This window comes from Chlamydotis macqueenii, chromosome 18, assembly GCF_036417535.1.
Source record: "Chlamydotis macqueenii isolate bChlMac1 chromosome 18, bChlMac1.mat, whole genome shotgun sequence".
NCBI classification, from domain to species: Eukaryota; Metazoa; Chordata; class Aves; order Otidiformes; family Otididae; genus Chlamydotis; species Chlamydotis macqueenii.
Window position 1 is genome coordinate 7443874 of NC_141573.1, and position 25426 is coordinate 7469299.

The 25426-nt window shown below is 39.1% G+C and overlaps 2 protein-coding genes across 7 annotated transcripts in view; both read left to right on the forward strand.

Annotated features, from left to right (window-relative positions):
• The first annotated feature begins 1162 nt into the window (after window positions 1-1162).
• Window positions 1163-19415, forward strand: DHRS7C (dehydrogenase/reductase 7C). Of its 6 annotated transcripts, none has more exons than XM_086762467.1 (9): window positions 1163-1287; window positions 1747-1902; window positions 5557-5669; window positions 6455-6665; window positions 7231-7323; window positions 8609-8764; window positions 9271-9356; window positions 12728-12800; window positions 13107-13283. In XM_086762467.1, exons 2-9 carry the CDS (start codon window positions 1749-1751, stop codon window positions 13196-13198), a joined length of 978 nt encoding a protein of 325 aa, XP_086618593.1. In that variant the 5' UTR covers window positions 1163-1287; window positions 1747-1748; the 3' UTR covers window positions 13199-13283. The 6 variants fall into 6 exon arrangements, with proteins under 6 accessions (XP_086618593.1, XP_086618595.1, XP_086618596.1 ...); XM_086762471.1 differs by having other exon boundaries at window positions 1164-1287; window positions 1792-1902; XM_086762469.1 differs by lacking the exons at window positions 12728-12800; window positions 13107-13283 and adding an exon at window positions 19380-19415.
• A 3523-nt stretch (window positions 19416-22938) lies between these two features.
• GLP2R (glucagon like peptide 2 receptor) overlaps window positions 22939-25426 on the forward strand; it is a 28819-nt gene continuing 26331 nt past the window's right edge. The window contains exon 1 of the mRNA XM_086762466.1: window positions 22939-23123. Within this exon, the coding sequence (XP_086618592.1) occupies window positions 22939-23123 (185 nt within the window). The remainder of the gene's footprint in view (window positions 23124-25426) is intronic.

Here is a 25426-nt window from a genome sequence, read left to right on the forward strand (position 1 = left end):
AGCTCATTTGTTTTAATGTTTTTACATTCTCCTGTGGAAACTGATGTACATTTCAGGACACCATGATCATTTTGCGTTGGAAGACAGGTATTTATTCATATCTGTCATTCACTATGGAGTTTATTTAGCTAGAAGTGCACAGAATGTTTCAAATCTTGGCACATTATACAATTCTGTGGTTTGGAAATCTTAAATCATGGGTTCTTCATCAGGCAACTTCAACTTTCACAGGCAGGAATGCACATCTTGATTTCTGATGTCATTATCTTATAGAGCAAGTTAGGTTTACAAACTATGTCTAAAAGTCCCCTCCTACGCCTCTAGAATAACCTTCTATCCTTTTTCACTCACTGAAAGCTAACAATGTTTTGGTATCTACAGACCTGACCATAAAGTCTTTGTTCCTTCTTACAACGCTCCAGTATCAATGTCTCTGTCATTTATAGATTTGCCGTTGTCTCATTTGGGATGAAAATTCAAACTAGAATTCAGATGACCAGTTATGACCATCATGAACAGGAGTATTGAATCTGGTTGTCAAAACTTACAATTTTAAGACTGATACAATTTTTTGAAATAGCAAAACAAGAACGGTTTAAGGTAAAACATTATTTTCCCTATAACCCCAAAGGGTAACCCATAACTGTGATTGTCAGATTAACAGATAAGGTCTCTCTGAAGGAAATGTAAAAGTTAGATCACCTGCCGAAAGTTAACATGGTCCCAAAACTGCTGGGAAAGAGGCACATCTACCTTGCAGATGCCAAAAGTGGAAAGCAGCCCGCGGCACCTGGAAGCCCAGTACGCCAGCCTGGTCTGTGCTCCAGCTCTCGGCTGCCCACAGTGGCTCAAAGACCTTTTCCTGACACTCATGCATATTGCTGAACAGTTATCACGGAGTTTATAGAAATGTTTTTGTCTGTAAAGTTAATTGAAGGCCAATGGCAAGAAATTGAGACAGTCCTATGAACTGCAGCTAGAAGGCAAGACGGCAAGATAGAAATTTCTTGGTACAGCTGAACTGACAGTGTACTAAGAGCTTTTACATGACTGTCCAGTGGGTTGGACTAGATAGGTCAGGCACGCAAATCACACTGTAGATGCTATATTTATTTTTGAAGTATCTCTGTCACATGGCTATTCATAGCCATTCTCATGCAAGGCAAGCAGCCTCAACAAATGCAGTGCTTCATGAAATTGCTAAAGAACTTTAATTAAACCTGTAACACAAACATCTACAAAAATACAAGGAATGCTTTAAATGCACCTGGAGTCTTCATAGCCATAGTAAGTGATTCTGTTTTCTCTATCTTTTAGAACAGAAAACACTTTCATGGGTTTTATCTGAAATTAGGATTACAAGCTTGTTATCTGTTTTCCTACAATAGCAACATAATTAAAGGGTCAGGGTTATACTTTAGTCTGTGTTTTGCCTCAAGACAATATTTGTACTAAAATTCTATTATGTGTTTGCCAACATAGAGTAATTTTGAATAAAAGGAATCCAGATTTGGTTAGACCATGCAATGATGAAAAAAACAGACGAACAATATTACCCTGTTTATTAAATAATTATATTAACCCTTTGATTGGAAAACGTGCTTCTCATTGCTTCAAGCCTTTGGCATGCTGATTACTGGATTTGCTATATATGAAAACATCGCTTTTTAAATAAGAATAATTTGAAAAGTAATGAGTGCATATTATGATTACTGTTATTTTCACATGGTCTTTTGTTTCCCACAGAGATGGGTATTCTTGCTGTACTTGCTCTACCATTGCTTCTCTTAGGGATCAGTGGAATTATTTACATTTATCAGTCAGTCAGGTGGCTATTGTCCAAGTCAGCTGTGCAAAACAAGGTGGTGGTGATCACGGATGCCATCTCTGGAATGGGAAAGGGTGAGTTGTCTCATTTCTTCTCAGTGTCAGAGAACAGAAACAGCCAGAGAACCACTCCCTAGGTGATAAAATGTGCACACATTACCTTGCATATGTTCATAACTGCCTGCGTGAAGCAGAAGTTAAGACATATATTTTTAAACAAACCCTATGATTTTTAAATGTACATTTTTAGTCTCAGCCACAGGAACTGCTGGCAAACTTTTAGGAACTGCAGAGCTTTGTATGTATTTAATTCAATAGAATGAGAGGTTTTGTACGTACATTAAGAGTGCTATTTTTAGCGTGTTGCTACTGTGAGATCTTATTACCCAGGCTGTCACTGCGCGGTAGCAGCAAATCAGTATAAACAGGTGTCAGCCTGCTCTTTACATCTTCTTTTTCAACCCTTGAAGGCTTCAACATTTCCTGCTCCCTGTAAAAAAGAGCTCTCAGCCCTCTGTCCCTGTTGGTCCCTCTGCCTCCTCCATCACTCCTGTTGCTCCTCTTCCCTTGCCATCCTCTCAAGCCTCCAGCTGGGCTGCCTGGCTGCCTGTAGTGGTCGGTTCACAGGAGAGAAGGAAAGGGTGTGTGGTCATTTATCTATTTTCATGAGCTGATTGCTTGGCTGGCCAGCTATTTAGCATATACTTCTTATTGGCTTATGTTTCCTACCTGGATGGTGCTGCCAGATTAAAGGTACCGGGTGGTGTACTCCTTACATACCGCCCTGCTCCAGGCACCGCTTGAGGGGCAGGAGGTGCAAGGGCTCGAGGCCACATTTTGATGATGCCAGTGAAGACTTGCTGTGTGTTGAAAACCTTGCACACCCAAGCAGAAAACAGATGGGAATGCCTTTGCAGAATTATTCCTTAGGAGAGCAGAGCAGAGAGCTGCAACAGAAATACACACTGTGCTGGGAAGGAGCGCTCTTTGTCAGAGCCTGTTAGGGCAGGGCATGAAATGATTCTGACCTCCACATCCCGCCTGGTCTTTCCCTTTCCCTGACATACTTCAGCTTCATTTGGAGATAATATTAGTATGTAGTTTCTCTGATTGGTTATATTTGTTTGGAGGGGCATGATTTAGAGTTCTCCAGCTGAGATTGGGTGCCTCATAGGATCATGGGATGCCTGGAGGCTTCTAGACAGAAGTTAGGGTTAGGCAGGAACATTTCAAGTGCTAGATCTGGTTGGGTGTGAAGTCAAGCAAATCTTGAGGATAAAGAACATTTATTGAAGATTTCCCCAGGAATCTTGCTCCAGCACTACATCACCTTTGGGGAAGACTTTCCTAAGTTCAATTTCCTTATTAACCCTTTTTTTTTTTTTTTTTTTTTTTGGTGACTAGCTGCTGCCAGTCTTTTGAGGGTACAAAGGCAATCGTCTCCCCACCTTGCATCCTTTTTCACATAGATGAAAAAGGAGGTAACTCAAAGAAATTTGATTTTAATATCCTAAACATATCTACTGCCCATATCCCATAGGGTGATAGTGAGAAGTTATTTGCCGTCTTGAATGATTCCAACTCATGCAGGATTTACTGTACTGTCCACTGATGCATATGCGATGCCCATTTGTCCAGAGTTTTAAAATACCAGCTGTCTGGCCAGCTGCTGCATACTTGAGCTCTTAGGCAACAGCCAAATTCCTTTTCCCACATGCCAGATTTTCTGGACTAAAGATGATGTTCATCAACGTTAAAAACCAGAAAAAAAACCCTGATGATTGAAGATGTTTGCAATGGTTTAGGGTTATTATTTAAACCTCATTCCTGGTTCTTCTTGGTGCCATAATTCAGAAAAGTCCAGGATAGCTCTAGAGGAGCACATAATCTGTTTCCCTTTTTCCATTTTATTGCTATTCACACAGCAGTCACATTTTACTCACAAGGTTGTCCCATCTGTTATGTTTACAGGAAAAATACTGCTGTAGTTGTCCTGGTACTGGCAAATAATCTTTTGAGCTTTAAATAAAAAAAAAGCCTTTCTATGCTAGAAATAAGAAAATGAAAGACATTAATGAAATTACTGTTGTAAATAATGACAAAGGTTACACAAACAAAAGTCTGCAGCTGCACAGGTTTACAAAAATGGAAGAGTGGATCCAGAAGTGCTTCCATACAGATATTAATAATCTACCATGGGCATTTAAGAAATCTAATATGGGCATATTAGCATAGCTGGATTTGCTTGTGCGTATTGAAATCTGAAGAAAAAGCTTTTTGGAGGACAGACAGCTGTAGTACCAGAGCTGTACTGTTGCCCATTCAACAAAGACCGTAAGAGCTAAGACAAATCAGTCAGGTTGGAAAGGCATAAGAGTAACTGTACGACCATATTCCTGTTCTTCCCATGCTGAATGTATAACTGTCATACAGGTTTAGGGACCAAATATGAGGGCTTCAAGGCTGAGAGTTTTTTGGAAGACCTAATCAGGAAAAAAAAAAAAGTATGAGAGGAAAAATAACTTTTGATTTCCAATTCTATCAGCACTCATAACACACTGTCAGCTAATTGGCTGGCTGCACAGTGGGCACATCATCAGTCACACCCTGTCCAAGATTCGGCTAGGACAGAGTTAATTTTCACCTGAGCTGGGAGAGGAGCTGGAGCTGCTGGCCCCTGTGGCTGGGGACACAGCTGGGACAGGTCACTGATCAGCCAACAGCTGGGATCTTTTACCCAAATTGGCCCAAGGGCCACCCCACCCCATGGGACACCATGCTCAGTATATAAAGTGGGGATGGGGCTGAGGGGAAGTTGCTGCTACTGGGGAGGGGGTTGAATGTCAGGATCCATCATGAGGTATTGTACTGTAAATTATGTGCTCAAGTGTTTTCTGTTATTGGGGTTTTTGTGTGTTTTTCCATATCTGTTTTTTTTCTTCTGTTGTTCTCTTAAACTTTTTTTAATCTCAGCCCAGGAGTTTTGCCTTCTTTTCTTTACCAATTCTCCTCCCTGTCGCACTGAAGGGTGTGGGGAGTGAGTGAGACACCGTGTAACTTGGTCCTGAGTGGGGCTGAACTAAGACACAACCTCAGGCCTATCTGCAAGGCATTATCTATTCCATGAAAGAAAAGGCAGGCAGCTGTGTACTTTTCCTGGTCAGGAGGACAACCTTGACAGATTCCTGGACTGCTCAGTACAGGACAATTCAGTCGAGGTAGAATGTGGACCCTGTAGCAGCCTATAACAGCCAGAGGGATACAACTGGCAATGAATTCCTAAAAGATACCCATGAGTTATTGATGCTTCATGTTTTTAAACACCTTTCTTTGGTCAAACTGACAGGACAGTGAGGAATATATCCTCCCTCAGCACCACCTAGAGAAGAAAATAGATTAGATACATGCTGTCAAGATGCTCCAGCCTGGTATTTTGTAATGTAGATTGAGCTGATGACATACTCCTGTTAAGATCTAAAGTAATGAGTTGGCTGCAGTCTTGTAGCCAGTGCTGAGGTGGGATGATGGACAACACTGACTGCCAGTTCCCCTTGTTATGTGAGTTCCTACTTTCAGAAAAGTACAATCATAGTTCACTTGCATAAGAAAGGGAGGAGAATCCTCCCTAGAGACCTGGCATTAACTGGGGTGAACCCCTAGCTCAGCAAAACAAACAAAATCAAATTGTTTTTATTCTTACTGTTTCTTTTGAATGTATTTCTCTCCTAGAATGTTCTCGGGTGTTTCACACAGGAGGAGCAAGGCTTGTGTTGTGTGGCAGGATATGGGAAAAGTTAGAAGCCTTGTATGATGCTCTAATTAGTGTGGCAGACCCCAGTACGGTAAGCATTTCCTCACTCTGCTTTGAAAGTGGAGGCAAACATTTTGTTTAGGTACACAAAGCACTTTTAAATCCAGTAAAACAAGGTACATGAAACATGATTCACTGTTAATGGTGATTTTGGTCACCTAGGTAGATACTCAACACAGTCCAGAGAGAGAAACACCTCTGAAAGTCTTCCAAGCATGATGCCAGAAGCATAAAACAGAATCCTGCTCTTGAGCTATTTCATGGCAATGAATGGGAAAGCAACTCCTGCATTTTGAACAAGACGCCTGACTAGAAATGCTATGCAGAGGAATTTGCCTGTTAATTTGGATGAAAGGGATCCAAAGTGCTTCATTTAATCACAAGCACTGTCATCTATTTTTCACATAATTTGAGTGCTCAAGGAGTAGGTCTAAAGATTGAATTAATTTTGAGTTTCTCCACTACTTTGGAAGAAGTCCCACTAGAAGGGCATGGGAGCATATGAATGAGTGGCCTTTCCTCGTTACCACGGGGTCACCATGCAAGTGGAGATGCAAGACTGCCCCTGCTGCCAGTTCTTTAGAAGGTGTTTCTTTGCTCAAGGGAAAGCTTCACCTAAATTTCAGAGTCTATGAATACCGATAGGTAAACCACCTTTTTTTTTTCCTAGAGTGGGTTAAAAGACTAAATTAAAGCTTTTGTGAGAATGATATAAGCACTTTCTTCAGATATCAAGGTAAATTAATTTACAATAAAGTAAATAGAAATACATTTTTATATAACAGGTATCCTTGAAACAAGTCTTTTCTTTATTAGACATATGCACCAAAGCTCATACTTCTGGATATCTCAGACATAAATTGCATTCAAGACGTGGCTAAGGAAATCCTGAATTGCTATGGCTGCGTGGATATACTGATCAACAATGCAAGTATGAAGGTGAAAGGAGCAGTGCAGAGCATTTCACTGGAACTTGATAAAAAGATAATGGATGCCAACTATTTTGGACCTATAACATTAACCAAAGGTATTTTAATTTTTATTCCTGTTTTGTTGTTGCCACTTAAAGCTTGAGATCCAAGTCATTGGTATTGCACTGTTTAATTTGCACTTATTTTTACCTCCTTCCCTATAATAAGGAACAATTCTGAAAATCAATGGACTGAAATGGTAGTGAAGGTCAAAATCAGAGTGTGTGAGTTGGGAAATAGATTGCTTAAGAAATACATAAGCAGGTTTTTGAAAGCCAGACACTTTTTCAAATGTCTGCTTATTGTATTTTGCATATGGTGACTCCTCTATTTATGTGCTTGCTGCCTTTATTACAAAGACAATTGTTTTCAAAATCCTTGCAAGGGTACAAGCAGGCTAACAATTGAATGTGATAATACTGCACCCAAATCTGCATGCAGAATCCAAGTGATAGAAGACACTCAAATTTCCAGCTACTGGACTTTGTGATACTTTTGATTGCAATATTGAGACAACCTTCATTAAAGTTGTCCTATCTACATTTCAGCTATCACTTCTTTTCACTAAATAAGTTGAGGTCTTTTACTTATGTGGCTCTTCCTTTTATTTCTTTTTTTTAGCCATTCTTCCCAACATGATCTCAAGAAGAACTGGCCAAATTGTTCTAATTAATAGTATCCAAGGAAAAATAGGAATCCCATTTCGTGCAGCTTGTAAGTTATACATCGCAAAAAAATGTACATTCTAATGCATAACTTGTGAGTATTCCATGGCACTGATAATAGGTTATTAAAAGTGCTAATTTGCATTGTAATTCAGTAAGCTATTAATGTAGTATTTGGCTGAAAAAATTTCAAAGAAGTGGAACTCAAGAAGAAATAGTTAAAATACTATATTTTAAGAATACTGCCTAAGGTACTTGAGGATAAGAGGATATAGAACATGACAGCAATGTTTTTTTTCAGGAAACAGCAAACTTGTAGGTCTAATCTGTCTGGTATAATAATAATAATCTATAATAACAGGTCTATTCTGTACTGAGTATATTAGTAGAAACCATAATGAAGTAGTGTGTAAGTATAACATACTGGTAGGTACCAGCTGCTGCTCTCTAAAGGCAGACCCATGAACTTAATGGATTTGTGTGAAAGTTTATAAGGAGATGTAGTAATTGTATTCTGGTTGGCTTTCCAGAAAATTTTTAAGAAGGACTTTGATCCAGAGCTCCTAATGAAACTAAGCAGTCCTAAATTATGATAAAATGTCTTTGCATTAATAAAATGCAAAGTTAGTGGGCAGAAAATATAGGATAGATGTAAAGAGACATTTTTAACTGTGGCAGCAGGTCAGAGTGGATGATGGGCTCTGAATTAAAAGGTCTGCAAGACCTCAGGATTGTGAGTAATAGTTCCATAGAAGTAAAATACAGTGACAAACTGTAAGGAAAGCAGTAGAGGGGGAAAAAAAAAAATCCTGTCTTTATGCTTTTGTATAAATCTATGCAGTGCCCACATCTTGAGCATTGTGTGCAATTCTGGTTCCCCATCTCAAAAGAAGTATAAGAACTACAAAAAAGGCCCAGAAAAGAAACACCACATTGATGGGACATCTGGAATGGTTTTGACCTAAAACAGCAGATTGTGTCAAGAGACATTGTATGTGTTTAAAATCATGAGCAGAAGAAGAGCTAGCAGAGACAGTTTTTACAATGCCACTACCAATACCCATGTTGCATGAAATGAAGCTGCCAGAAGAAGGAATTTAAAAACAAATGAATGGAGAAGCTTCTTTACGTTCCCAGAGCCCACCTGCCATTTTTTAAGTTTATATTATGCACGGGTTGATTTTCACTGCAAACTGAGGCAAATACAAGGCGGGTGAGTGCTTTGTGATTCCGCTGCACTTAACACATCACTCTGGGTTTTGGTCAAGGTTCACATACTGTCATCCTTCTTTAATACCATAATATGTGGGATTTTTTCTTTCTTTTCCTTTCAGATGCTGCTTCTAAGCATGCTGCTGTAGGCTTTTTTGATTGTCTTAGAGCTGAAATGGAAGAATTTGACATTTCTGTCAGCACTGTGAATCCAACCTTCATCTGTTCATATCATCGCCAACAAGCACCTGGCAACTGGGAGGCATCTATTTGGAAATGTAAGGTTTGATGCATCAGGAGAGGCAGTGGATGAGGCCCATATAGCAGTATGGAGGCTTTTTCCAGTGAGAAGAAACGAGCACAGGGAAAAGAACGGAAATGACAAAGGAGGAACAGGCTAGGGGAGCAAAAGAAAAGAGAAATTGGAGACATCAGATGAGCCTGGTGAAAAGAGAAGGAACATGGAAAGAGACAAGATTATGTGAGAAAGTAAAATACACCAGGGCATGGGGAATGGAGCTAGAGCAGAGCATGAAAGGTCCCAAGGGAAAGTTCCAGTGCACTCATGTTGCTCCTTCCCTAGGGACTGTGAGGACTTTACTTCAAAATTGTGGAAAGATCTTAGGGATATATAGATGAGGGGAAGGGAAGGGGTAAGGGATTGAAAATGTGTAGGAATTTAACTAATGTGACTGATGCACTAGCTGTGTATCTTCACCACTGCTCCCTCAGATGTATCTCTGTCTACCTGTCTGTCTGTAGCTCTCATCTCTGTTTGATTTAGTCTTTTTCAGGAAGGTGGCATATGGTGTGCATCCAGTGGAGGTGGCAGAGGAAGTCTTGCGCACAGTGAGCAGCAAGAAGCAGGAGGTACTTATGGCCAACCCTATCCCCAGAGCAGCAGTTTACATTCGCACCTTCTTCCCTGAGCTGTTTTTTGCCATTGTTGCCTCAGGGATTAGGGAAAGGCTGAAGATAGAAGAGGAAAATTGATTTTGTTTGATTCTTTTCCCTGCTTTTGACCTGAAGAAAACATTATGATTCAAATGTTGATTATTTATGCTTCTCACTATGGGTAGAATAAAGCAGAAGGCTTTGTTAAACATGAACGAGCCGACGTCTCACTCAATGATTCACTGCCATTGACACATTTGTCTGTACTCTTCTATATTTAGTGAATATGACAAGATGACGTTGTTTACATTATAACAGTATGGGAAAAAAAACTCTACTAGGAACTCTCTAGCTGTTATAAGACAGTGATTCCCAATCTAAACAGGTAGATCACAGTTTGGGGACCTGCAGCTGCTTATCAGAACAGTCTGTTAGTGCTAGGAGTGATGGGAGCCTACAGGAACAAAGGGATGGGTAAGCAGGGAGATGTGGGAGACAGAGGAGTGAAAACCAGCGGAAAATAGGGTTAGAACATGGATCAGAGTGTTCCTCAGATGTGCTTTTTTGGAAGTACTAGCAGGATGTGCAAATGGTCAGCCCAAATAAGGGTTTATCTAGTTCAATATGTCATCTGTGACAGAACCCTGGAGTACATGCTTGAAAGATGGATTATAAGTATGGGATAAAAGTATGGAGAGACTCTGAATTATACTCTCTCAGGTTCTGGTAATCTGCTACACAGTTTGAGACAATATGTCTCTAATAAAATTACCAATTTTCCAGACAATTTTTTCAAATTCATATTTGAAGCAGTCCATCCCTTAGGAAAGGAACTGATATATTAAAAAAGACTTCCTTATACTTTAAATCTGGTGTCAGATGGTATTTTCTGGTATCTCCTATGTCTTTTGCTGTGAGAGACAATAAATGATGGTACTCAAACAGGTCATTCCCAGTCATCCATGACCATCACACTTTCCATGCAGCTACCTGTTTTTCAAGTGGGAGAGCCCTAGTGTCTATTCACTCTCTCTTTGTGAGAAGTCTAGGTTACTCTTTTTGATCTTTACATCTTTTCTTGGTTTACCTTATTTTTTTATTTATGTTTTTAAGATAAACAGGCCACAGCTGCATGCAGCATTCAAGATAAATAAATAATCTAGATTTACAGACAGGCATACAGATACTTCCTGGGGTTTTCAATTATTTTCTCCTTTTGCAAATTCCTGCATTTGAGATATTTTTGACTGCTATTAAGCATTGAATTCCTTTCTCCCCTCTGCTATGTGTTGGTAATTCATCATGTCCAATGTGAGCATAGCCATTACTCTTGTCAGTTGTGTAAATCCCATATATTCCCAAAGTTATCTCACTCCTAGTTATTCCAGGCTTCTCTTCCCTGTCACATTTTCGCAACTCATGCTGAGGTCTTACTCCCTCTTTGTGTCATCCTGTGAGCTGAACCAGAATATAAACAAATATAATGCAAGGGTGGTTTGATCTTCAGTTTTACATCTAAGAGCTTCATTTCTGCCTCCCAAACCCTCCCCTGGTCTTTCTGGTGTCATCAGTACTCACAGACATGATGCCCACCCACTTTTTTTTGCAGATGCAAAGGAAATACCTACTCAGAAAGTGTGCAAACTAGCTGCACTTGCTGCTACAACAAGTCCTGTTGTTCATATAACTTGCAACACCAGTTGCACTCACCCACCTCTTTCTATCAGTAAGAATCACCAAAAATGAAAGGAATTCTCAGTGCAAGGAAATAATGGTTATCACCTTGCAGGGACGTTCACCTTTTCTTGTATCTCTAATTCAACTGCTCTGGCTTCAAGAAATGTACATGAATTAACATTGTCTTGCTTTACTGTGAAAACAGGTGGATTGTGTGCTAAAATAAGCTTAATGATCCTTCTGGTCCATTTTGCACTTTCTAGATATCGGTAGAAATTCTTCATTGATTTTTCTTTCACTTTAAGAATGTGGAACAGTTCAAGAAACCACACTGAAAAGCAGAGAGAGTGACAAAGGAAAATAACATCTGTGATCTATCAGGAAATTTTTGAAGAACAGATTTACTTTAATCCAGAAAGTGGAAGAAAGTTATACCTAAACAATTTTCAAATGCCTAAAATGCACTGCCAAGAGGATAGAACTGAACTGCTCTCCATTTCTGTAGTAGGACAATGTGCTAAAATCACTGCAAAGGAGATTTACAGGGGAAGAATTTTCTGCTAAGAATAGTTAAGCACGAAGGATAACTTGCCACAGAAATTTTAGAATTCCTGTCTTTGGAAGCTTTAAAGAAAAGATTAATGAAATCTGTAAAAAAGCAATGTAGCTTTAGCTTATCCTGCCTAGAGGAAAAGAAGGATTAGGTGACCTTTTAAATAGGTCACACTTTTTTATAATTCTGTGGGCTTTTTCTCCTATTGAGAACAAGGTTTCTCCATCGGTATTTCTGAAGTAATACTTTTTCTCTGGGGAAATTTATTATTAATCTGAAGCTTGCTATTTCTTTTGTCCATCTCTGCCTTACTGTCTAAATACCTGTGGATATATGTGGCATATAAAAATATTATTATAAGAAAAATAAATATTATGATAGTAAAAGGAAATATTATGAGATGAGTTCATTAAGAGATATTTTCTGTGAGCCTCACTCATGTGCCTGTCCTGAGGTCACAACATTCCTTAACAATACTAACTTTTTAAAATCAGGATAAAACTGTGTCTGCAGATTTAGTTGTAGAAGCCAGGAGAAAGATATTCAGCTACAGCTCCTTTTAATTTTTTTAAGCTTCTCACATAACTAAAGGACACGTAATTTTAACTTAATGTGAACTGCAGTTGCACTGTTTTAAATTTACTTTTTTTTTTTTTTTTTTGCTGAAATCAGCTATTTCTTGGTGTTGGCCAGAAAGATTGACATTACTGGACACAAGTGCCCTTGAAGTAAGGAAGAATTTAAAAGAATGTTAAAACTGGAAAGTCTTAAAAATGAGGAGACTCTTGTCTAATTTTAGACATCTGTCCTAGATATAGCGCAGAGTTAACCTCCCAGATCCCCCTCTTAAAGAGTGGAAAGGAACAGGTGCCTGTAACTTGTGATTTATCTGACATAGATCTGAGGATAACTTAAATTGCATCCTAGAAGTGCCTGTTTCTCTCATTAACTTTTACTGGATTCTGGATAACCAGCACAATTGTAGATGCGTGTATCTGTGCCACAGGCATCTGGAGTTTACTGAGATGCCACATTCATCAAGCTTGATTGAGCCAGATGAACTGCAATAAAAATGTCACAGCTTTTTTGTTGAGCTTTTTTTTTTTTTTTTGGTAAGGCCTCTGCCACCCAGCATTCACAAGTGCGTTTCCCAGTGGGCTCGTTAGCAGGAGGATTATTAGCCATTTTAAGTGAGTAGTATTTACATTGAAAGCCTCTTCCCTCTATTAGCCTTTCACAGCAAATCCTACCGCTATGTATACGGTGAAACTCTTGAATTGTAAGCTATAGTACACATATTTTCCTGGAGAGATTGTACGTTTAATAACAAACAAATTCTCCAAGCCGTGCACCACACGTGTGCTGCTCTATTAGCTGCCCTGCTCTTTGTGGGATTTGGTTTTGCGATGGGATTTTTTACAGTCTTCTCAATAAAGAATTAGAGTGAAGATCCATAATGCTCTGAAATTCTAACAAACTCACATACTTTATATCAGCATTAGAAACTGATAAAAGGCAGAGCAGTGGAGGACCTGTGTCACTGTCTTTTTCTGGACTAAGAGACTGGAATCTACTTTTCCAACACTAAGACTTCCTTGAAATAACCATGGATATATTAATTCTTTATTAAGAAAAATAAATAATGCTACACAAGTATACATTTTTATTAATGAGTACTGTTTCATTCCGGTCTAGTATTACGATTTACAGGATTTTACAGAATTGAAATAGTGGCCAGGTGACGCAAGCCTTTTATTGCGTGTGCAGGGTCCTCTGTACAGTTGTGAAAAGAGTTCACATACACATTGCAAGCTTTCTCTGGCGCTGTGTGATCAGGAAACTTGTATTTAATTTTTAAACTCCTTTCCAGCGTTTTTCTTTTGTGCTTGAATTCCAAAATAGTTTTTGTGTATTTGTTAATAGTTGTGACAGCCGCAGCCATACAGCAAGCGAAGGAAGCCCATGCGAGGCTATAAACAAAAAGGTTTATCAGAAATTAGCAGAACGTTTTCATATCCAAGTCCTTCAATTTTATTTTTTAAAATACTGCATACATGTGATTGTATTGGTGTATATGATAGAAAGCGTGGTGGGGGAGGAAAAGTCTTGGTTAATGGCCATCCGCGTACCTGACTTATATAGTTAACTTCTACATACTGGTTATAATATTCACATTTACCATTCCTGCTTAATGAAACCCTGCCTCCAGTTCCTCTGTTTACTCTACTTAGACCTTAATATCAGAAAAACAAAATATAAAAAAATGAGGATGCATAAAAAATGAAATGGTGCAGTTATTGAGACTACAAATCTCACAGGTGTCGCTGAGAAAAATGTGTATCAGTTATCCAAAAGGGTTAAAAAAAAAAAAAAAAAGAGAATGCACAATTAAACAGCTGACTAAAGCAAGCTCAGAGCACTGAAATGCGTTCCTGAGAAAACACAGGTCATAACTAAAAAAAAAGAGAAAAGTACATCAGCTCTGAAATGTTAGAAGTAAAACTGTAAGAAGACAGAACTGAAAAATGATGTTGAGGTACAATTTGCTAAAAATGTGAAACTTCCAGACTACTCAGTGGGTAATGCATGGAGGTGTAAAAGTACTGTGTAAAAATGTGGCCACAGTGGAATGAATTGGAGTTCACGGAGGAGGAACTTACTCATCAGAGCCTTTCTTAACATGGCAAGGTCACAATTATCTAATGAAACATGTGCTTCAGTGGAGAAACCAGTTAAAAAAACTCCTGCTTATCTCTCCTCTCCCTCCTGTTTGTTCCCACATCCTTGCTGTAGTTCAACAAACTCATTTAGGTTTTAAAATAACTCCCCTTTTTTTTTTTTTTTTTTAAGCATTATTTTTAGCCAGAATGGTTTTCCAGGGTGATCAGGCAAACAGATGTATTGTCAGAATTTGAGAGTGGTGGAGGATGGCACGTAGACGTGAAGGGCTCCTAGAAGCAGGAAGAAGGGGAGCAGCTTAAGCTATCTTTGCTCCTAAAGTCAGTGATGGACATGATGGTGGCCATACGGGCATCAATGGAGTTGTGTCAGTAACAGCAACAGTGAGAGTGATTTGGGTGTTTTTCTTCTCCTCCCAGGGAGGGGTGGAAAGGAGGGAACAGGCTCCTCATTATCAGTCTGCATTTTTCTGTTTCCGCTCCCACAAGAAGGGGGAAGCAATGAAGGAACGCTCCCTCTCTTCCCACTGACCACTCTTCTTACTAATTTTAGAGTAAAAACAGACCTAATCTTATTGATGAAAGTAGAGAGATCTCCCAGAAAAGAGATCAGAGCCTCAAACCAGAAAACCAAATCATTGTTGCAAGAACAAAATGATGCAGTAAGAGTCAAAGAAGTAAAAAATATCTATGTCTGAAAGGAAGGAAGAAGGCACTACTAGAGGATCCTGCACAGCTCCTGATGTACCCATTGAGGATATCCAAGTAGCCCCTGGACATTGTCTAGAGGCACATCACCCGTTCCACTTTGAGGAAGTGGGTGGCATATGGGTGCTGGGCTACCTCATTTGCTGGACAAACAGGGTAAGGTACACCATTTATCATGATCTGGCTGATCTCCAGCTTGGGAGTACTGAACAGGCCCATCCTTCAGTGCTCTGAAAGCACCAAGAAACATCTTCATTTATACACAGGTAACAATAGCTTCCAACAAACTGCTGCTGCTTGGGAAAGATGCAGCGCAGTGTACAGTGACCTTCAAAAGAGATTTGAGTAATTAGGAAGGTGAAAAGTAACAGAACAAAAGACAAAAGAAACTCCTATTTCACTGCAAAAATCTCTGATGAGTCTGCATCATAAAGACTGCATGCAGCTATAAGCTCTTGTTCAATAACACTACAAGTAGAAGGAGCAAGAAGAAAATTCAAATTGTTATTGATCCGATTTGATGGATTTTCAAAGATGTGTCCCTATAGCAAAACCCTCTTTCTTAATAAATTCACTAGACCTCCTAGAGGATATGTAACAATTATTTACAGGGCCTAAATAATGTGTTTTTACCTAGGCCTGTTTTCAAAAATTTGAATCATCTTGTCTGAAATGTTCCAGATACAGCAGCCTGAAGCATACATCTGATAAGGAAAAATTCAGCCCAAATGGCTACAGCTGGAAGAGTTTTAAACAACTTATGCGGAGCAGTTGTCCTGGGAGATGAGGGTACCAAACCTGGGTCTGAAGAAGAACCTCTGCTTGATGCAGAGCAGTGAATGTCTCCATACTGTCTAAGGGACTGCAAATGCAAAACTCACAGGCTGATGCATTCTGTGCAATAATCTAAGACAACTAAATTAGAGAAAAACAGCTGCATCCCCAGGGGTGAAGTAAGGTAGGCCCATTCCTTATAAACTAAGCCTGCATTCCTTGAACATAGGGTGAAGTGACTGAAATGTAATGGAAGAGCCAAATATAAACAAATAGGTACCAATAAGACCAGCCATAATCCCATGTGTGAGGTCTCCAGTCTTCAGGACCAAGATTTACAGTCATTTGAAATACGGTCGTGTACATCATGTGAGCAACCATGCCCAGAAGACCTAAAAAATATAATATCATAAGAATATTAGAAAATGTAAATTGAGGACATTCTTCTTTGTTAGCTTCTTGTAGTTGTCCCTTGAGCTCCTGAAGAATATTTTATGAAGCATCTAAATTCTGTAAGTCACTCAAAAATACTGGACATTATAATCTAAGTGTATTTATGTGTCACGTATTAGTTGCCAATACAATCACAAATACAGTCCCTTATTCCCTATTTTGTATGCTAGAGGAGCAACGGCACGCACAGCCCACACATTTTAAAAGGCAACAAATTGTTTGGCTCTCATCCTCCTAAAACTTCTTAGTAATTCAACCCTGAGCAGGGATAAGCCATTACAACAAAGTATTGCTCAGTTGCCTTGCTCAGAACACGTTTCCCAGCTTCCTGTTGTTCAGTGGGAAGATTTTTCAAAGGCATGTCGTCATATGCCCATTCCCTGTGCCTTAAATGCAGCCACATTTATCGATCAACTTTTTGTAGGTGAATGAAAGAGTAAACAAACATTTAATGGCTATTAAAAAGCACTGAAAGCCTAGATTGTGAAAGGGGCTTATATTTAATAATTTGATTTTCATAATTGCTACTAGGCTGCCGCCTAACCCTAAGAGTAGCTGTTTTCTCTTAGCATTTTATCTTCCAGCAGTGAAATTCCCTGTGAACATCTTTTTTTTTTTGTTTCCAGCTTAATTTACAAATCCATAAATACCCTCCAGTATCAACCATCCCACTGTCTAAAACACATCAGCTGCTCAGAGCAGGTGATCCCCACCAGACTCACAAGATCCATTCTGCCAGGCGTTCCTAAAGCAGGTCTGTTTCATTAATTCTTACAAAACCAGCTACCTAGCTAGCACACAATAGCAATAGAGTTAACTAGCAGTGCACACCAGCTATAATGTGTTTTGTTCAATGATTAAATACTGTAACAGGTTTTTAATTGTGTATTTTAAATATAGCTAGAATCATGCACCTGCAATTTCCAGTAGTTGAATTTTAATTTGTATTTGTCTGCTAGAATGAAGAGCATGTTTGTACAAGAAATTGCCTCTTCATTACAGCTTAGGGCAACCAAATTTGGTTTATATCTACAAAGGATTTACACATAAGTTTAACAGCTAAGACAGACGCTCTTCAATTTTTTAATATTTCAAGAAATTTTACCAGCAGAAGTAAACAATGTCCAGGAAAAGCTTGCTGCTTGCTATGAAAGCCTCCTTAACACTGTACATGCCAAAACCAAAAAGAGTATTAATGAAAGGGAATATTTTTTATTATTTGGAGAAGGAAAAGTTGCTAAAAGTGGGGGAAACTGCCTAAAGAGTTGAGTAGAGCTCACTACTCTTTCCTGAAAATAGACGTGACAGTGGATCATGAAGTTTGGTGAGATAATGGAGAAAGGGGGCTTTTTTGGGCAATTACTAGATCTGGCAGTAACAGAGATTCTTAACTGGTTGGCCACCTTTCAGGAAAGTCATGTGAAGAAAGGAGATATTCCAGCAGGTTCTCAGAGTTCATAGGCAGCAAAGTTTGGGGACTGCTCTCTGGACTACCGGGAGCTGAGACAGCAATCTTCAAATGGGCAAAAGTTAACTGCAAAGAGAAGGAATCATCTGCTCTGTTGCAGGTTTACATTTGCTAAGAAGGTGACAGAAACTTTAGTACCAAAGAGGGAGCTTTTTTTTAAAATTTAATTTTTTTTTTTTTTAATTTAGGTGGTGGTTTTTTTTTGAGTTTGGGAATATTTTAAGATGGGGCTAGACAAATTTCTGTCAGGAAAGGTTTAGGAGAATTGGACCTAACTCAGGGTGGAGTGATGGATCCCTGTAAGTTTTACACTTCCATAAAATTAGGCAAAAACTAGAGTCCTTCAGAAGTCACCACCTGGAATATAAATGTGGTTTTTAAAGTCCTTGGAGGTTTGGCCTGGTGTCCACAAATATAGCACTGCCCTCTAGAAAGACTGGCAAAAATTGGGCTAGAGAAAGACCAGTGTAGTAAGAGTGATCAGAGGTCTCAGAGACACATGTGAAGTCAATTACATATTTCCCAACCATTTATTTTGAAGAAGATGAAGGACAGACATGACAGTTGTCTTCAACAACCCAAAGGCTTCTTTAGAAATGAAGAAAAATATTTTTTCCCCATAATCATGGCCAGATGTTTGATAAACTTGATTTATTTAGCCAACAAAAAAGAGATTGGCAAATGAATTAAATGTCTGATCATGTTTAAGAGGAAAAAGTATAATAAAAAAAAAATCTTCATTTCATGAAGAAAGGCACAACAATCACAAATACATGAACACTAAATCCCGAAACATTAGGATTAGAATCAAAGCCCAAAATTTTGACAGAAAGACAATCTTGAGATTAATTCTTTGCCATCTGCCAGGTGTTTGACTGGCAATTAGACGCCATTCTAAAGGATATGCTTTCAGCGAGTAGGAATTGCTTTGGACTCTAATCAATCCTGACCATATGAAGCACAGTGTTACGTGTTCCATAAGAAATTTTAGTAAATAAACAGTATGATTACTTCTGACTCCAAAATGAATAACTCCATGAAACATTGCTCATGTTACCCTTAAATGTTGTTTTTACCGCAACCTTCCTCAGTAACAATTCTATAATATCGGCAGAATCACAGAGTACATCAGGCTGGAGGACACCGTCAGAATTCTCTGGTCCAACCTCCTCCTACTCAACACACAATTAACACTGAATTCAGACCAAATTCCTCAGGTTGGACTAGGGACACTAAAGATCTTCCAAACTGATTTTGCCTAGGATCCTACGATTAAATAGCACTAGATTAAGAAGTAATATGCAGAAAATGAAACACAATTTTAATGACAATTCTCTACTAACAATTATTTAATTGCATTTTATTTCCTCTTAAAAGTGCTATTTTAATTTGACTATTGCTAATTTTATACTTAGCATGAGTGAAATAAAAAAATCCAGTTATTTTGAAGAGTATGTTGCTTTTTTACCTCTGACAACAAACATAACAATGAAATTAAAAATTATAAAATCAAAATAATTAAGTTAAAAATAGTAAAAACTATAAATATAAAATATAAATATAATCATATTACAAAATAATTAACTGAAAATAATATTGTCCATAAAATTTTGCTGCCTCTTGTATTCTTAGTGTCTCTGTAGGTATTATAAAAGTTTTGAAACTTGGACACTGTTATTAATTTTCAGGTGGAAGTCTATCAATGTTGAATTTCCTGGCTGTAATAAATAGAGATCCTGTATAATAAATAGAGAACTGTACCTGCTAACACGGTGACTACTGCAGAAAAGGCGTTGATCTTTAGCCCATCAATGACAGTACTGTAGTAGCACATTTCTACCGACATAAGAACGACTCCAATCAGAAGCAAAATGATGTACAGAAGCTCTGCTACGATAGACAGCCATAAGACTCCTGGAAAACCAAATCAATAGCACTGATGTTATAAGCAGTCGTTTAGTATTTTCACCATTTCTTTCTTCTTCATTTATATCATTTACACAACATTAAACAAAGGTCCGAAGGCTGTGAGGATGCTGTTATAACACCTACAGGAAGACTTCAAGGTCAGTGGACACGCTAAATTACAATTCCCGCTACTGATTTGGCCATTTATTGGAAGAGCACTTGCACATTCCTGCTATATGCTTAAGAAGCTTGCGGTACAAAGTGGGTTGGTATGGTTTTATACTCAGTAGCTACCCTAAAATGACCCTGAACCAAAGTTAATAAAAAAAAAAAGAATTACTATCCCATTATCTAGTTGGTGACATGACGGTTGCTGAGTCCAGGGAGAAGTGTACCAAAACAGAAGACCATGGTACCTAGCTAACAGACTGCAAGGCCACACACACAGCCACATTGCCTGAGGGTCTAGTCATCAAATAAAATCTTTCCTGTGGGCTTAGTTTTTCACTAAACAGGATCTTAATTTTTTGGCCAGAGAAACCTTCGTGAGCCCAGACACTCTCTGGGTTTCACTGAGATTCATTTCTCTGGTTATCTGCTAAGTCATCTCTTTCCGTATATCTGTTAATCACATCTTACACAAGAAGTTAATCTTCCCATGAAAGTTTCTCAGCCAGCTGTTTTACTATTAGCATGCTCATGTCCCACGTTCAGGAGCAGGAGGTCTCCTTGTGTCCAGACCATAGCAAGAGCTGGCGAATGACCTTCCCAAACTCTATTAAAAACAAATAAGTGTGTCCCGAGACACCTGGTTGTAGATTCAAAATAATGATTTCATGTGAAGATATGTATTAGCAATCATAACTTAGAAATAGAAACGTTGCTAAGACTTGTAACTGAGTACTCAACACTACACATGGCAGTAGGAAATGTTTGTGTGGTAAATAACCCACACCACAGGCTGTGGGACTTCTCCGATTCGAAGGCTGTTTAGACATTAAATTATTGGGCCAGGCTATGTATGGGGGCTCCTGGGCAAGGTTTGTTTCTCCAGCAAATCTTTGTCTCAGGAAAAAAAATTTCAGGAACTCCAGATGTTACATTGCCCAACAGTACTGGCTGCTCCAGCTCGGTGAGCTTGCTCCTTAACATTTTTTGTAAGTGAGCCAGCATTACATAGGCATGGAACAACTGTGATCATCCCTGTGTATGATGCCTCGGGATGATAAATTCAGGAGGGGCGAGCCTGGCGCATCCTGGTTTTTGTGTGCACAACAGTCATATGAACACACGGAACACACCCTCGCGTTTCTGCGCAGGGCAGGAATCTGTTTCCACACTGGATTTCCCTACCTGGGATAGCTTCTCAGAGTGGTTCTCAGGTATCTAGATACTGTCTTAGGTGTCTTGATCTGACCTGGAGCTATGAGGGTAATGGGCGCAAAAATTTACAAATCTTGACTTCCCATACCCATATTCAAAGCAATTTTAAAAACCATTCCTATTCAAATGGAGTGTTTTCAAAGGACATAAATTAATATTTTAGGTCATGTGGACTTCATTTTGAAGTTGAAATACTAAATAAATGACAAAAAAAAAACCCTGTAGGGGATTAAAGCAAGCATTTTTGAAATTAAAATACAGAATACTTATATTGGTAAATGTGATCAGGGAAGTTTTATTTACACAAACAAAATATGTATATCTACCTCGATCGGAAGCTGGAGTCAGACTGATGAAGCTTCTACATTTCTCACCTGAAAAAAAAAAATATTTTAAAACAAAATTCAGGATTATTTTGTATTCTGTAATTATCTAAATAAACAGATTAATAGAAAGCAGAAAATGCAAAATCTGTCATAAAAGTACAAACTGAAATAATCAGGAAAAACTATTTCTGATGTATGTTTGTACACGCAGAGTCCCTGGTATGTCGATCTGCTCCTGGGACTTAGCTAGAGAATCCTTCCAGACTTTTTCACGGCAGAACCAGAGTCTGGGACACTTGGAGAAAGGCTACAAATTGATCTCCAAAAGGTTGTAGCTGTGGAAGCCAGAATGGGAGAACGATCAGCTCCTTTGAGAGACTGGCAGCCTGTTCTGCCTCTTCCCTGTGAAGGAAGACCGGCTCTCCTCACAGCAGCAAGGCTGCTGCTCACACACATTTCTTCTAAGCTTGATTCCAATTTCTTTTTGTAAGCTTTGATTTTCAAACCCATGTGACCTCCTGACCCCCACACAGCTGCTGTGAACAAAGCTCTTGGAATTAATTCTGCTCCGCTCTGAAAATACAGGATGTTTGGGTTTTTTTTTCAGCTAGTAACTGTACCAAGTTGGAAAACAAGAACTGCCACAGCAGATGCACAAATTAAACAACCCCAGTATCCGCAGCAATCACCACCTGAAAGATGCCTTTTGGAGACGTATTTTGCTCTGATCTTCAATATTTACCCCCTTAAAATTTCATAAATTGTAAGACCTTCTGGTAGAACTGGACTTTCAGGGCAGGTGACTGCAAATATATTTGCATTTTATAGCACAGATGACAGCTGATTTGATTTCTCTGAAGTGTTGCTCTACTTGTCATTTGTAGACTGATTAGGACAATAAAAGGAAAAACTTAATGTTGATCTAAATTTACATTAAATGTCCTATTTCTTGAACCAGCTAAGTAATTCTCTTATACAAAGATCCAAAATTAACTCGAAGCTTTCTTTAACAGCAAGCTAATTTCATTCTCTGGCATTTACATATGCAGAGTGAAACTCAATTAAATGCCACCACTCATGCCTAGTAAGTCCCCAAATTATGCTTCAGCATGGTGAAAATATTCTTCTGCTTTGATTTATGAAAGTTGAGATCACAGTAAGAAAGCCGAAATACCTGTGCCTAAGAGGAAATGCATGAAATAAGTTGGGTCTCACCAATTTAATTGCTCTAATGATTTTTAAAACAACAACAAAAAAATCCTATTGTGCTTTTTATGTGGCCATAGTGGATCACAAGCAATCATTTAAGGCAAATATATTCATTTTTGCCTAAGGTACTAACAACATCAGAAAAACAAAACACTTTCCTGTTAAAGTAATTTAACTTGCTGCTCTGGTTAGAAGAATTTTTTAAAAATCTTCATAAACAACCTGTCACTCTAAAGTTCTTTGCAGAATTTATTATGAATTTTTTAGGAATGTACTAGATAGTGCCCTATAAGATCCCCCTTCCCAGACAAGAGCAACTTTTAAAGTATACTTTTTCCTTTAAAATACATACACAGTATTGCAGCAAAGAGGAAGGTGACACCAATAAAGTAGGAAGAACTCATTACTTAAGTAAATTTACATGGTTTTACTCACCTCCTTCATTTATAATTTCTTCACAGGAATACCAAATCCCGGCATGAAACTTCCGGTCCACAAACTTGTCATCTCCCATCTCCCAGATGTACTGCACGGCGTTGCTGTTGTTGGCATCGGGGCTGTTAAAGCGGATGCAGTGATCCCCGTTGCTCTGTCCCGTGCAGAAAGGTTTGGCAACTTTTCTCGTCCCTTCGCACCAGTGACTGCTACTGAATGCTGTGATGGAGAAGACTAAAGAGAGAAAACTGAGAAAGAAGGCTGCTGAGGCTCTCTGCCGTCTGTCTGCAGCAGGGTCTGAAGCTGGCATCCTCCAGAACTACGCTATCAATTATTCCAGAAACAACCTTCACAAAACTATATCTGCCTGCGTCTACCACCCCATCCTTCGTTCCTCTCAGGAAACCGTACCAGCTTAGTACTTAAGACAGAAAGCAGAGACATGGGCATGACCAGAAATCATGTGGCAGGAGAGATTAAGGATATAGGACAGCGCTGTTTGGCAGTAATGTCTTGTGAAAGAAATATGAGGAGGTGGGACAATAGATTATCATTTGCCCCATGAATCACAGGGATACACAGAACACAGAAGCATTGGAAGTACTCCAGTATGCGATCAGAAAAGTTTTATTTATACAAATGAAACACGCATATTTACCTTGATCAGCACGGGGAGTCAGACTGATGGAACCTTTCAGTTTCTCAGCTAAGAAATGGGTAAAATCTTGCCATTCCAAATGCTCCTCTTACACTAAACACTGTTTAAATTGAATACAGTTGTGAATCTTACTATAAAGAAATCATTAAGGAGATAAAACCAGTTGCTAAGTAAGAGCTTTTTACAGCATTACAGCACTTCCCAAGACCACTGGGAAGGTGACTGCATCTGTTCAAGGTTCCACCTGTGAGAAATTAATATCAGTCAGTAAGTTACTGACTTTGCTACTGATGGGCTCTGGACACTGTCCAGTCTGCCCCCATAAACACATCACCAAAGTCTTGCCCCAGTTAGGTCAAACAGTAGAGAAAAAGATGAATTATCCTCACTTTGTCCATCTATTCTCTCTGTGAAATAGCATTTTTTTCCTTCATCTAAGAAACATTTCCCACCTGGACATGTCATATATTTTGCTATTTCTGCCGGTTTGATAATGCAAATAAGTGACGTGAGGAACCAGAGGGAGCAGGAGTGTGAGCAAATTATTTCTTCATTTGGAAAATGAGCTTTTATTCCTTGTAGCAATTCACAGCTGAGCAGATGCTACAGGGGCTTTGAAGTGCCTCTCCTTGGTCCCCAGAGTTGTCCTTAGGGGCGGCAGGGAGGAACATGCGTGCTGACACATCCACCCAGCAGCGCAGAGCAGACAGAGCCCTTACTGCCAGCCCTCTGGAGTAGGCTGGGTGCATCTCCACCCCAAAATACTCATCCCCAGAGCGCTTCCCTACCCCGTGTCCCAGTGCTTTTTTTCACCCCATCCAGACTTGGCATGAAGATGAGACATGGGTATACATCATGCCCTTCCACCTCCTGGGTTCCTCCAGAAGTTTTGGCACATGAGTAGAGAGGGAGCCAGGTCACACTACTGGCCATGTTGCTGGGGTGTGCTGCAGGGTGCACCTGCCGCGTGGTTTGGGTTTAGCTCGTCTGGCATTGAAAACCAAGCTACTGCTGGCCTCCACAGTCCTCCTGTTGAACCTCTGCTTATTCTCCAACGTAGCCACTTGGCGTGTCCGTGAGGTCTGGGAAGGGCACGCGCCATCCTCCAGTACAGAGAGACACAAGTTTCGTTTCTCTTGGAAATTGAGGAGGCAACATCTTCTTGGCTCTCCATATTTCCAACTCAAAGCATGACAACAGTAAGCTAGACCCTGAAATTATTACATGCTAAGTGTTTTTATGTATAAAACATAGATTCATTAATGTTCTCAGGCTTTTCTTTGCAACTAGAAAACTTGCAAACAATTTTTTTGAAAATTGAAGCTGAAATCCATCAGAAGTTTCTCCAGCCTTGGAGATGAAGCTGTGAAAAAAATACTGAATGTCACAAAAAATTGTAGTAAAACTTTAACCACTGGTAACATGATTTTTTCTACATTTAAATTCTCTTCGATCCTGCACTGACTGTGTGTAGCTGACAAAATATGATCAGAAAGGATAAAACCAGCTATAACCAAGTTGCTTCCTAACAGCCAACTATATTCAGTAAGCTTCCGACACAATTTTTTTCTGTGTTCTAGGGCATCTTTTAATGGTTTCATGAGGCGTGTATAAATATATATATGTATTTATGGAGCTGGATTGCATTCTTGCAAAACCACTGGCAAAATTCCCACGGAGTTCCAAGGGAACAGGATCAGCCCTTTAATGTTTTAATAGTTTTCTGACTCCTTATTGGCTAAAGGACAAGCTACAGTAAGCAGACTTTCTGTGAAGTTTAGAGTAAATTCTCTCTGCCTTTAATAAGAAAAACCAA

Excerpts from the sequence above, each read along its gene's own strand:
- DHRS7C (XM_086762467.1), top strand. The coding sequence starts at position 1,749 with ATGGGTATTCTTGCTGTACTTGCTCTACCATTGCTTCTCTTAGGGATC. Across the intron at positions 1,903-5,556 it reads CATCTCTGGAATGGGAAAGG|AATGTTCTCGGGTGTTTCAC; the intron begins GTGAGTTGTCTC and ends TTTCTCTCCTAG. Across the intron at positions 5,670-6,454 it reads GTGTGGCAGACCCCAGTACG|ACATATGCACCAAAGCTCAT; the intron begins GTAAGCATTTCC and ends TTTCTTTATTAG.